At 40.5% G+C, this 13,246-nt stretch overlaps 1 protein-coding gene across 1 annotated transcript; it reads right to left on the reverse strand.

Moving 5' to 3' along the window:
* Positions 1 to 5,488: 5,488 nt before the first annotated feature.
* TM4SF1 (transmembrane 4 L six family member 1) lies at positions 5,489 to 12,890 on the reverse strand. Its single transcript, XM_060011404.1, has 5 exons — positions 12,598 to 12,890; positions 10,991 to 11,080; positions 10,755 to 10,900; positions 8,184 to 8,364; positions 5,489 to 6,360 (listed from the first exon to the last, which is right to left on the reverse strand). Exons 1-5 carry the CDS (start codon positions 12,772 to 12,774, stop codon positions 6,346 to 6,348), a joined length of 609 nt encoding a protein of 202 aa, XP_059867387.1. The 5' UTR covers positions 12,775 to 12,890; the 3' UTR covers positions 5,489 to 6,345.
* Positions 12,891 to 13,246: the final 356 nt, after the last annotated feature.

The raw sequence follows: 13,246 nt of genomic DNA on the forward strand, positions 1-13,246 counted from the left end.
CAACTAGGCTAGAGGTCAGCAAACTCTTTCTGTAAAGGGCCAGATAGGGACCTATCTTAGGCCTGGTGGGTCATGTGTTCAATGTCACAACTACTCAATTCTGCCATTGTAGCAGGAAAGCAACCATAGACAATATGTAAACAAATAAGCATGGCTGTGTCCCCATGACTCTATTCACAAAAACAGGCAGCAGACCAGATTTGGCCCATGAGCCATAGTTTGATGACCCCTGATCATTGAGCATCTATTGCATGCTAGGCTCTGATTTAGGAGCTGGGGATACAATAGTAAGCAATATAGTCAAGAACTCCGTCTGCTGGAACTTGGAAAGCTCCAAGCTGTGTCTTCAGCTCCTTGTGCAGTGCAGGCCACACAATGTGCAATCCAGAAATATCGAACCAGTAAGTGATTGACAGTCCCCTGGCAGGAAGAGATGAACCAAGCTTTGGTGTCTCTGGGCCAAGGGGAAACTCTGGGCCCCCTGAGTTGCTAACTAAAGCCCAACGAAAGAATCTCCATTGACAGTTTGATTCCTTAACAAGGCAAAAACAAACCAGCCTACATCAATAAGTTCTTATAGGCACCAAAAAAAAAAACATGTACAAGAATGATCATAGCGACATATTTCCTGGAAACAACCCAAATAGCTGTTAATATAATTATGGGTAAATCAACTGTAGTATATTCAAACAATGGAACACCATACAGCAAAGGAAATGAACAAACTACTGCTACATGAGGTGACACAGATGAATCTCAAAAATATTGCAAACTGAAACCATCTACTCCCCACCCTGAGCTTGGATACTGAGGACTGACACCATAAACCACTCCAGGGCTTACTGTTTATTAGGATTTTATTATTCCATAGTGTTTGTTAGCATAGCTTTACTATTCCAGGACACTCTTGCCCAGGCAAACAACTTTATTGTTCATTATAGGAACTTCCTGAAAGACCTATCATCTCGTCAATAGAAAATATCAACCGTTTCCATCTCAATAGTCTTTGAACCTCTCACCTCAAAATTCTTGCCTTACTCTTCCCAACAATCCTAAAAGATATCATAATTCTTGTTAATCCTATTCAAGCCTTCCCATCAAAAGATTCACCTTAAACCAGAATTAAAATCTCAAATTCAACTTTTCCTTCCCCCTCCAACACACTACCAAAGGTCTTTCAAGGTGGTGTTCTCCCTGACGGCAGTAGGCAATACACTCAGCTTTGTCTTATGAACAGATTGTCCTGGTGATATGCCAGGAGCCAGCATTCAACAGCATAATGTGTAGTGAGAAAAACCAGACACCAAAAAAACATGCTTTATGCTTCAATTTATATTGAGTTCAAGAATAGGCAAAAATAATCTATGCTGATGGAAATCAGAACTGTAGCTACTCGAGAGGTACGTATTGCCTGGGAGATGACATGAGAGAGTTTTCTGGATGCTGGAGATGTCCTGTATCTTGATCTAGATGGTGGTTACATGAGTATAAACATATATAAAAGTTCGTTGAGAAGTACATTTTGTGCGCATTTTACTGCATGTAAAAAAAGGAGGATTTAGTAAAAGATTAAAAATTTTTTGTTAAAGTTCAAAATTTAATAGGTGTCAGAGATTATGGGGAGAGCTGACTGTAGTTTTTAAATTATTACTTTAGTCAAGGGGTCGCCTTAAATGACGTGGAGTCAGGTATTGTGAGAGATCCCAACATGGCGACCTCGGTTTTGCTTTCAAACCCTTCTAGGCATCATGTACACCTGAGACAGGAGAGGTCACTGCCATTGGCCTTGAACCCTGCACATGAATCGGTGATATTTGTACACATGTAACAAAGGAGGTTGTGGTGAGAATTAGCAATTGGAACACACAGTCTTCCACATACAGGATGCAACTTGTGAATATAGACATCTTGAAACAGCCCTTCTTAGGGACTTACAGTGTTACTCCTATAAAAACCTAATGTGTGGGATATTGCATAACGGGACTCACCACCCCTTCCTCTATTGTAAGGGTGTGGCTACATCAGTTAAGATTACATCCAGAATTGTGTTGACAAAACTGGGGGTAGAGACAGTGTAGATGGGTTCTGCTCTCATTATTTGTGGGATTCACCCATGTTGTCTCGTTTGCAGTAGTCTGTTCCTTTTAATTGCTATATAGTAGGAAAATGTGTGTACATATGTGGTGAGTGTGTGCGCGTGTGTGTGTGTGTGCGTGTGTGAGAGAGAGAGAGAGAGAGAGAGAGAGAGGGAGGGAATCTGTTTGATCTGTTCCAAGAATTGACATGAAATACAGCTCCAGAAAGGCCTAGCAGACTTCTATAACTGCAGTATTCAAAATAAGTATCTAAATTGACAAAGATATACACACACACACACAGAAATATTTCATGTGAAAAGGGAAGGAGGAACAATTTGTACTACTTTTGGGTAGGTGACTCAGTTCCTCTACTTGTTCAAACGCGTTGGATCATTTTCACAAACCAGGCTGAGCCAAGTCCTATAAACCCACGCTGTTGTTAACCCTCCTCTCATCTCAGAAAAATAAAATGAGGAAAATTCGGGCTGTGCTACAAAATGTCCTGGTAAAAGGCCAATGCTTAAAGTAGAAGTATTTCATTACTTTCATTTTTAAAATGAAAAAACAGATACGTATTTGATATTTATAAAACATCTCATTTAGTAGCTAGACGACGTAGATACCATGTACTTATGTTTCCCAAACACAGGGTGGAAATTATGGTTTTCCCCATAATATTTTTTAGCCTGTAGTCACTGCCAATCTCACCTGGCTCATCCCTCCACCTAACTGCAGACACAATTATTCTCCAGTGTTTACCATGGAAGGATTCCTCTGTTCACCCACAAGAACAATGGTTTTCTCGTACACTTGGGAAGTGTCCTTTAAAGACTGTGGACTGTTCCCTGAATTTTAGGAGCTGAATCTTTCTTTTCTCTTTTTTGTTTTCTTCCCCAAAATAGTATATGTTTATAGGAGACACTTCAGCAAGTATAGATAAGCAAAATGAATCAAGACAAAAATCACCCAGAATCTGATCCAAATTACTTTTTAGTGTGTGCATATATTATAAATATAAATATGCATAATATTTTACTGTGTTGACTACATTTTATCAAACCAGTTCCTTGTTGTCAGACATTTAAGCTCTTGTCATTTTTCTAGGTATAAACAATACTCCCAAAATTATCCCTGGAAACTGAACATCCTTGATGATTCTCTTAAAATAAAGGTCTAGGGTTTCCCTGGTGGCGCAGTGGTTGGGAGTCCGCCTGCCGATGCAGGGGACATGGGTTCGTGCCCCAGTCCGGGAGGATCCCACATGCCGCAGAGCGGCTGGGTCCGTGAGCCATGGCCGCTGAGCCTGCGCGTCCGGAGCCTGTGCTCCGCAACGGGAGAGGCCACAGCAGTGAGAGGCCCGCGTACCGCAAAAAAAAAAAAAAAAAAAAAAAAAAAGGTCTAAGGGTAAAACTATTGGGTTAAAAAGGATGGGCAGACTTTCTAGATTGTCGCTTTTCTGAAAAATTGCACCAAATCCCATACCCGTTCATACTAGGGTAAGTGTCAGAGGAAACGTAATCAAAGAGATCTCACACACGTACAAAAAAGAGATTGTAGTGAAGGTGCCATTCCATCAATTTCCTTAGATTTCAATTCAAGAGATTTCCTTTATGCAGGTGGTTATTTGCACATCTGGTAAGTACGGTAAAATGATCCTCAGAAGGAGCTATCTAACCTTGAGGCCACGTGTGCTCTTCAGGTGATTCAGTTTCTACTGAAATTTTTGTTTTTATGTTGCCAGGTGATGATAAGCTGTTTCGGTACAATCCCTGAGGGAATTTCCAGCTGAATTGAGGGGTTTAGAATATTACAGACCCAGAGTGTGAGCTCTGAATAGAAATAAACTAGGGTAGAAGGGAACTTGTGTGAGCTATTTCCTCTGGACAATGGCAATGTCTACTGTGAAAGGATTTACAAACTAGAGGAAACGTTGAGTCACTCAAATCTGGGCTCTGATGGAGATGACTGAGGTCACAGGGGTCTGTCAAAGCTCCCTTTGGTGGGCGGAGAGTCTGAGTTCCAGTATTGAAGGAGACGAGACTCCAGCACCTGGGCAGGGGCAGCAGAGGAGGTGGAGGGGGCCAAGGAAAGAAGTGGGTTTTCATGTTAGACTGACCTGGATTTAAGCATAGTTTTATCACTTGCTAAAGATGTGGCCTTGGGTAGACTACTTAACCTTTCTGGTCTTAGACTCTATACAATGGAGACAAGTATCCCCTACTTGGGCTGTTGAGAGAGTTCAGTGAAATAATGTGTGTAGAAACGAAGTACAGTAATTGACACAGAACTCAATAGTTGAGTTGCTATTATTACTATCATGGTTAATAATCATGATTTCCATTTCCTTTGAGGATAGATTTAGGAGGGAAAAATGCTTATGACTGATCATTATGCCTATTTTTTGGATGCACGTGTTCTTAACCTGGTGTCTAAGAACTCCTAAGAGGGCCATGGATAGATATCTGTGGTGGGAGGAGGTGTTAAACTTGGATGGGAAAAAAATTTGTCACTGTTTTTATTAACGTCTAATGAAAATGTAGTATTTTCTTTATTGTGACTGCAGGCTACAAATCACAGCAGTATCAGCAACACTGATTGTCCTTTGAACAACAACACAAAATTACACATCTTTCAGTATCACATTAAAATTGTTGCATGTATCTCAAAATATCATTCAATTGGAATCATATTTCAAAAGTACAGTAGTTCTTAGACTCCACCCTCCTTAGCCCACTGCTAGATCACACGTGATCATTGTTTTCCAGTCTACAGATGTTGGTGTGATGGAGCTGCCTATCAAGACAACTATCTTATAATTTTAAAAACTATTTTGATAAAATAGTCAGATATCTGGGTTTACTTTGTCGTCCTATGTCTCTGTTTTATGCATTTTAAACAGTATTCCTCAAAGGAGTCCATAAACTTCACCAGACTGCCAGAAAGACAGAGGCAGGAGACCTGGCTCTTAGGAGGAGTTCTGCTGTCTAACAGCCAGTGAAGCTTCTTTATTCACTAGTTTGCCTGTTGCATAGGCCAATAAACTCCAAAAGCTGACAATTTCTGAAGACAGTTCCCAATAGGTCAGGGGATCCTGTCACTGGAGAGAGCCTAACGATACAACAGATGTAAGATATCGAGAGAAAATGTCTGTTACATTCCTCAGGAGCTGGATGTCTGGAGCACCCAGTGGAAAGGAAGGTTGCCTAACTAAGATGATGGCCCAAATGCAAGGATAGCAGAGGAAGATGGAAGAAGAGGGAGAAGATGAAGAAGAGAAAGTGGGATAAAGAAACCAGAAGACACAAAGCCCCTAGCAATGGAGACCGTACAACCTGCAGACTGGAAAAAAAAAAAAAAGGAAGAAAAAAGGAGGAACTTGGAACAAAGGATGATGAAACTAAACAACAAAATGGTAGTGAATACTTTATTTGTTGTATTTAAACAAGCAAATTGGGGGGGGGGTGGTATTTCCTCATGGTCCTCCCGCCCTTCCTCCCCCATGTTCCCATGATGCTGATCAACTGCTTTATTCCGTTCCCCATCTTTCTTCTTGTCCAATTATCCAGGCCTTTCTCTTTTTAAATCCATGATCCTCAGTCTTGTCTTTGAAGGACGAAAAGCTTTCCACGTGTTAGGAAAATTCAGGATCTGGTAGTCCTTGCGACAACTCGCTGCACGTGTATTTTGACTCATTCATTTGGCTTCGTGCATTCTCAACCTGTCCTCCCACGCCAGGTAAGTATCTGTCTCTTTTATAACACGAATCAATTCAAAAGGCCCCTTGTTAGAGATTTGCAGGCAGGCAAATGGGAAACACCATATAAACAGTGAAAAAATACATCTTTTCAGGTTGTTGGATTTTCTCCTTAACGGTCTTAAAAAAAGCAACTAGAAATCTTTCATTTCATAAACACATGCACATATAAATATTTACAGTAGTAATCAGAATGTGATATTTATCCTTGTAATGTTTCTCAAAAAACATGACCTCGGCCAGAGTTTATCTCAGGTAGGCTGAGAACTGTCACTCAGTTTGTAAATTACCTCCAGAGTGTGGTTTATTTTCTTATGCCTAAAAAAAAAAGAATTTCTTTGCTAAGTTCAAACACTGACATCCCATGAAGATGCCAGTCTTTACACACACTTATAAAAGTAGAACATGTGCTGTATGACACACTAGTACAAAGTTTTACAAATTATTACAAGTAAATTATATAAATTACAGTGACATTGAGGAAGATTGTAGTTTTATCTTGGGGTGGTTCTTCTAGCAATCATATTGCTGTAAAGAAAATGAAATAAGCATCAGGTTCTGATCAGGCAAACAATGATGACATTTCAGTGCTTTAAATTCTTGTTTTAAGCAAACGTAAAGCAGACTGATCTCAGCTTCAGCAGAGGTTGGGTCAACAATACTGAGAGCTTTGACAATGCTCACAAAATGTTTCCTAAACAAACCAGACTGTTGTCCTTCCCCAGTAAAAGCTGCAGAAAGAGGCCATGGAAACTGCAGTTTACGATGCTTGGCTGGCTTTGAATATGCTTGGGGTGGGTTTTTAATCTCAGGGATTTAAGAGATAATGCCTTGGGAGTTTCACACTGATGGGGGCTCAAGGCAGGCAACTTTTGAATTAAATGCTACAGAGTTACAGATTTGACTCATCTACATTAAAAACCTTGCTCTTTGAAACTGTCTTTTGTCTTACAAACAAACTTAACAGATCGGACCCGCAGTGTCTGGGAAGAAGCCTCCCTACAGTGACTCAGATGGGAAACCCAGTGGGACTCTTGGTTCCCCCCACTCAGAGGACAGTGTCATTCTGCCGAACCACTACAGCAATTTTGGTCGTTGACACTTATGCCCGTCCCCCAGATGCACCAGCGCCGAAGTGCAGTGGGTTCTCACCTAATTTAAACTCTGCCTTGTAGGAAATTCAAGGCTAAAGATAGATTATTTTATAGTAATCCCAAGAGCATTCTTTGCCTCCCCCGCCGCAACCATATTGCCTGGAAACGATTCCAAATTGAAGGCTTTCCACTCCGCTGTTTTCTTGGAAATTTGGCATGCTCCCAAGGCAATTATTAGTTTTGCTGTATTTGCCTGATAAGGAAATCTAGAATTTTATTTTAACTTCCCCTCAAAAATCGTAGAAAGTTTCCATCTATGTTCAGCAAAGTTTTTCACGGTAGCAATGGGCTTTTTGTTTTCATTAGGTTTTGTCTTACTTTCAAAGAAAGTTAGGAGACCTTGAACCAGAGAAGTGAATGCTTAGGAAAATACAAATTAAGTAAGGTTTTCTTTATCTAATCCTGCTTTACAGAATAAGACATTAAAAAAAAAATTGGACCAAAGCTGGACTTCCATCAATTCAGTAATATATGTTTTTTAGGAAAATATAGAAACAAAACCTTTCCTTACTAACAAATGCGTATTTCTCCTCAAAATCATATCCCCAGGAAACAAGTGCTTCCTGGTTTTCTTTCACAGTGAAAGGCTTTTAATGAGCTGCTATTCAAAGGCTACTAGTGATTCTCTAGGCTTAGCTGTTTGAGCATTATTGTGACTCCTTATTAGGAAGGAACTGTAGAAAACCCAACAGAACAGCAAGTGCTGCGTACAGGTTAAGAGAAGGAGCTGTGGCACAAAATGACGCAGGGTTTGAAGCCTGTTACTTCCTTACTAGGTGATCTTAGAAATGTTGCTCAATCCCTGCATCATAGGCTTTTCTGGAATAGGGGTTTAGCACAATGCTTAGGGCCATGGATGATGGCTGTTACTTGCGTATACTAGTTGGGAATGTGAGAGCAAGCAATGAAAGGACACTTCTTTTGTGTCTCTGCAACCAGAGCAGGGGCAGTGGGTTAGATCCTGAAGGGGCACTCTGTCTATGGGTGACATTGTTTTATATTCACAGGGCCAGCTACAAAAAACCAAGATAACCCGGTGACTGTGACACTCAAGGAAGCTTACTATTGAGTGCAAAACTGAATGCTGTAAATACTATGCCACAAAAATGGAAAAAACACTGGTAGTTGGAGCAGGGTTTGATGTTGGCTTTTTTCTCTAGGGTGAAAACTATGGTGCATTTTTACACAGGTTCTTACCTGTTGGCGAGAGCAGCAATAACCACAGATGCCCCCAAGCACTCCATTTATTATTTGAAAGAGACATAAGATGAATTCAATTCCACCAAGTGCCAAGAGGATAGAAAACAGAGAGACATTCCATTCCACTGCATGCTTGGGTTCAATGCATTGGGACCATGTGGAGCTATCCAGAAGGTAACTGTGGATAAAAAGAGAAACTTCTGACATATGGCCACACCCAGTGGGATGTCTCATAAGCAGACTTTTTGTGTGGTGTTCTTTCATTAATCAATAGATTTCTTCAATGCCCTATATCAGATTCTTCCAATCCAAGTCATTCCACGAAATGAGGAATTTAGCCCAGATCTTGTTGCCGTAATAAACAAGAAATTCAACAAAGATTATGGAACACTCGGTGTGGGTTAGACATCAAGACAGAGCTGGGGATATAATGGCCTGGGTTCTGTCCTGGAAAAGCATCACTTAAGAGAAGAAACAGTAGCTAATCTCAGTGTAACCAGTACACTGATCAGGTAAACCAAGGGTGAAGGGGCCATAGAGGAAGGACACCTAACTTAGGCCAGGGAGAAGAGCTGCTTATGCATCTGGTCCACAAGTCTGAGCTCCATGAAGGTAGGAACCAGACCTATTCATCATTGTATATCCAATTCCCAAGCCAGTATCTGACACATAGTAAGTACTCAACACATTGGAAAAGTCATCGAATGATGAATAACAATCCGAAGTCACTGTAAAATGTTAGCAAACCACACTGGGGTCATTATCTGAACATATATATTCTTCACGAAGTAGGATTCAATCACGTGGGAAAATCTAAGATTGACTTAATTCCACTAAGAGATCTGGTATCATTCTTTCCTTATCACTTCTTCCTACCACAACAGAACAAAAGGGCTGCAAATTAGAGACCTCGCTTTGGAATGGTTCATTGAGCCAATCAGAAATTCAATTTGTTGATTACATACAAAAAAATTCTGTTCTCCTGGTCCCGTCTTTCTGCATATAAAGTGGAACAAAAATCCATAATTTCAGAACACAATATAAAAAATTTCTCTGGCTCCCCTTGGCTACTGAGCAACTAATCACTGGCTTGTTATTCCCCATATTGAAATCTCTGGACAAGTTGAAATTAGGAATAACACAGAAGCAGGAGGTTTCTTGCAGAAGCTGGGGTGGATCACGAGAGGGGCTATAAAATAAGCAGCTATAAAAAAGTTGAATGATACTCTCACCTCTCCTTGGATTAATCAAAATGTATTTTAGAGGTGGGTTTGTGCAGTAGATCATATGTTTTTGTATACATGTGTGACCAATTTGTACTGGTACATTCAGTACGTTCACAACAAAGCATGAAAAGTATGAGCTGAAAAATCGTGATCAATAACAATTTTGAGCACCAAAATTTCAAACTCCTGTGAGTGCTGATTTTCCTTCAGAAGCTACCATTGGGCTGTACCTGTTGAAAGCTAGTAGATAATATTAACAGCTAAGAATGGCACTGCTCATGCTGAGTCAGCTTCTGTGACAAATATTTTATACATAGTATCTTATTAATCCTCCAGACAACTGCCATTGGCTTTATTTTATTACAGATGAAATAACTGAGGTGCAGAGAGCTCAGTTCACCTTTTCCTGGTTACTGAGACAGTAACTGCAGAGCTGAGATTGAGCCCAGGTCTATCTAATTCCATATTCATGGTCTGATGGCTTCATTATATGCTACAAAATTCATGGGAGACAAACATTCTTGAAAATACAAGGGCAATTCAAATTCACTATTCTTATTATTTTCACTCACGAATCTCATTACTAAACCTTTCAAAATTCAAAACAGAATGTCATTCATTTATCATTATGTACATCAGTTTCCATCAGCTATTTCTGTTCTTTTCTCAATAATGGATAAGAAATAAGTATCAACATAAAACAATGGAGCCACTTAAATTTTCCTGATGTTAAAGTCATGAATAAGATCTGTCTTATACCGCCTGATCACTTTAAATAAAGGATGTGTTATACACAGTTATTATGTTATATGTGAGTGTGTGTGTATCTTGGGGGGGGTAGTATGATTGACCCTGGGCTTTGGTTAAATTCATATGGTTTTCATCCATATTATATAAGGATTCCATAATATTTTCTTAGAAAATAGTAAAATTAGCCAATTGCTCTGGCATAGTATACACACTGTATAAGCACAAACTTCACAGCTAGGCTGCCTGGGTTCAAATCATGACTGCCATGTCTTAGCAATGTGACTTTGGATAAGTTACTTCATCTCTCTGTGCCTCCACTTCCACATCTGTAAAGTGGAAGCAATAGTGGAAGTCACCTCATACCGTTATCACAAGGACTGAGTCAGTGAATCCATTAAAAAGCTTCTCTGGGTCAGGGACTGGGCATTCATCCTCCGATACCCCTTGCCTAAATTGTGCCTGAGTTAGTGAGAATAAACCTGGTTGAGAGGATGGATGAATGAATGGTTGATGCCTTTTTAGTTTGATGGGTTTACCACTATACACACGTGGTGGATAAGAATGTGCGACCTGAGGGGGGTCAATCACTTACCCTCCCTCCGTGTTGGCAAAGGTGTAGTTCCATTGGCCACTGGCATCAAGACATCTTGGTCCTTCCGCTAAGCCCAGAGCTGCCACAATGACGCAGTAGCCAGATCCCGCGATTCCGATGAGAGCGGCCAGTACAGAAGAAAACATCTAGGGAGAGGAGGATCACCAGAAGTGAGGCACAGAGCGTTGCAGCTACCTCTTAGGGACCACTTCCCCACCCGGCGCAGGAAAACCTACCGCGCATCTTTTGCCGCAGTCTTCGTGGCCGCCACAGCCGCAGCAGTCGTCCTGTTCCAGCCCCATGAAGATGAATGCTGGCAGGAACATCTGTTTAGAAAACACGCAAATTAAAGTCATTGTCTTTCCCCCGGTCCATAGGGTCAGTCAGGCTCAGCATCTTTTGGTAAAATAGTTTTCTTTCTGACACTGTTGAATGTCTTTGGGTTAGGTTGACAAAATATCTCAAAGAATGGAAACGCTGAGGAGAGAAAAAACGCTCTAAAGGGTAATATCCCTTTGTTTTCATGTAATGTTTCACATTAGGTAGGGTCAGGTTGTAGCATGGGAGGGGTAAAATAATTACCTATACATGTGTTAATCCGTAAGAGTTCATAACATAGTTCCAGAGGCAAACTCTGTTCGGAAACTATTAAAACCTGTCTTTTAAGTCTGTTGGTTTGTTTGTTTTCCCTTGAAAAGCATAGAAGATAACAACAAATCTTCAACAGAATAACTGAAACTTTTTTATAAACAAGAGAGATGAAAGCTCTGTATAACAGAGGTGAAGTGCTTCTTTGAAGACACATTGCATGGTTGTAGCTTCACAATAAAGCTCTTAAAATAACATAAGTTTGACATACTTTGAGTTCAAGATCAAAAGAAGTTTAAACAAGCAAGGTGTTGTCTTAAAGACAAATGATTATGAAATTAACTATACCTCAAAAAATAAAACAAAACAAAAACAGACCTGAGAACTAGTGGGGAAAAAAAAGACAAATGATTATGTTAACATGATGGTAATGCTTAAATTCAAAGCAGATTTGCCATACCATAGTTAGTGTATTAAGTCTAAGTATCTTTTACTTGACTAAGAAAAATGTTCTGTGTGGTATTAGCAATTCCATAAAACTTCTGTTCAAAATTCTCAATCCCAGCATTTCAAAGAGGCAAACTCAAGTTTGTTCACATTATTTCCATGCTGTGGTTGAAACTAATACTTTCAGCTCCCAGGTTGGCAGGCAAATTCCTCTCACTTCACTTCAAAACAAACCTTGGAACAAACAACACATTCCACTATTACGTTCAGACACTGATTTGCTGCTAACTGAAGGCTTTTTCCTAAATGCCACACACCAAGCTTACATAAAGGAGAACATTTATAGTCCTTTTTCAATAGCCGTGCACTCACAATTCAATAGTTTTCTCTGTCACTGATGCCTGAGAATAAACAGCAGAGAATTTGGATCCAAAACTCTGTTGATTTAGACAGAGAACCAATGGACTTCTCCCAGCTCCCCAGAGCAAAGGTTAAATGACTACCTGCTCCGGGACTAGAAACTATAGTTTTTCAAAACTGATTTAAAAGCTAGTATCTGTTTCTAGCTGTAAAGTAAGAGAGTTTAGCAAAAAAGTAGTTCACTTTTCATTGAAAGGGGATTTTGTAAAACAACATCTAATAAAATCAATACACTATATCTATCTCAACTTTTGTATCATCTGCTTTCAAAAGAAGAATGAACAAAATTCCTGGATTTGGAAACATGCCTCATAGAAAACTTTCTATGAAAACATCTCGTCTAACAAGAAAGAATGCTTTAAGGCTGGAATGATTCTGAATGACTTACCAGCAAACCTCCTCCTATGATGCCAGAGAAGAACCACACAAAGTGGCTAAGATGGTCTTCAGAAGCGTACTTTGTTTCCCCATTGGGAAAGTACAGCAAAATATTAGCTACGATGCAGACGATGGCGAGCCACACCAGAGAATGTCCGATGCATCGTGCGCACTTCCCGTAGCACATAGTGGCAGCGTTTATTTTTTCCCCCTTCACTCTGCGCCTTGGCTCGGTGATGGCCCAAATCAGATGACAGCGTGCCCGTCTGCCGAGAAAGCAAAAGACATTCTCAGCCCATTCCTGCAACCTCTTAAATACTCTGAGTTCTAAGTCACCGGGTGGATGAGGTTCTTGGCTTTCATTGGTCCTGATGGCAGGCTCCGGTTGGGGGCGGGGGCGGGGGTGGAGGACGTGGGGGAATGTCCCGCCCTTCAAATGAAATCCTTGGGACAAGCGAAACCAGGGGCAGGACTTGAGAAACCGCCTCAGTCATAGGCAAGAGAGAAGATGATTAATCCTCCACAAGGAATTCACTGTGTAACTCCTTCGCAGGATTAAAAAAAATCCACAGGAAAGTCTAATATAACTTTCCAGTAAGTGCCAAGCGTCCACAGCATGACAGCTCTGGTTGGGGCTGTGATTTTGTTCCATGCAGCTG

This window comes from Delphinus delphis, chromosome 4 (genome assembly GCF_949987515.2).
Source record: "Delphinus delphis chromosome 4, mDelDel1.2, whole genome shotgun sequence".
In the NCBI taxonomy this organism is placed as follows: domain Eukaryota; kingdom Metazoa; phylum Chordata; class Mammalia; order Artiodactyla; family Delphinidae; genus Delphinus; species Delphinus delphis.

Bases quoted from the DNA above. Each gene is read 5' to 3' on its own strand.
- TM4SF1 (XM_060011404.1), bottom strand. From the start codon at position 12,774: ATGTGCTACGGGAAGTGCGCACGATGCATCGGACATTCTCTGGTGTGG. The intron at 10,901-10,990 runs GTAGGTTTTCCT...TCCTCTCCCTAG, and splicing joins ACTGCGGCAAAAGATGCGCG to ATGTTTTCTTCTGTACTGGC. The intron at 8,365-10,754 runs GTAAGTGATTGA...TTTTATCCACAG, and splicing joins TTTGCCAACACGGAGGGAGG to TTACCTTCTGGATAGCTCCA.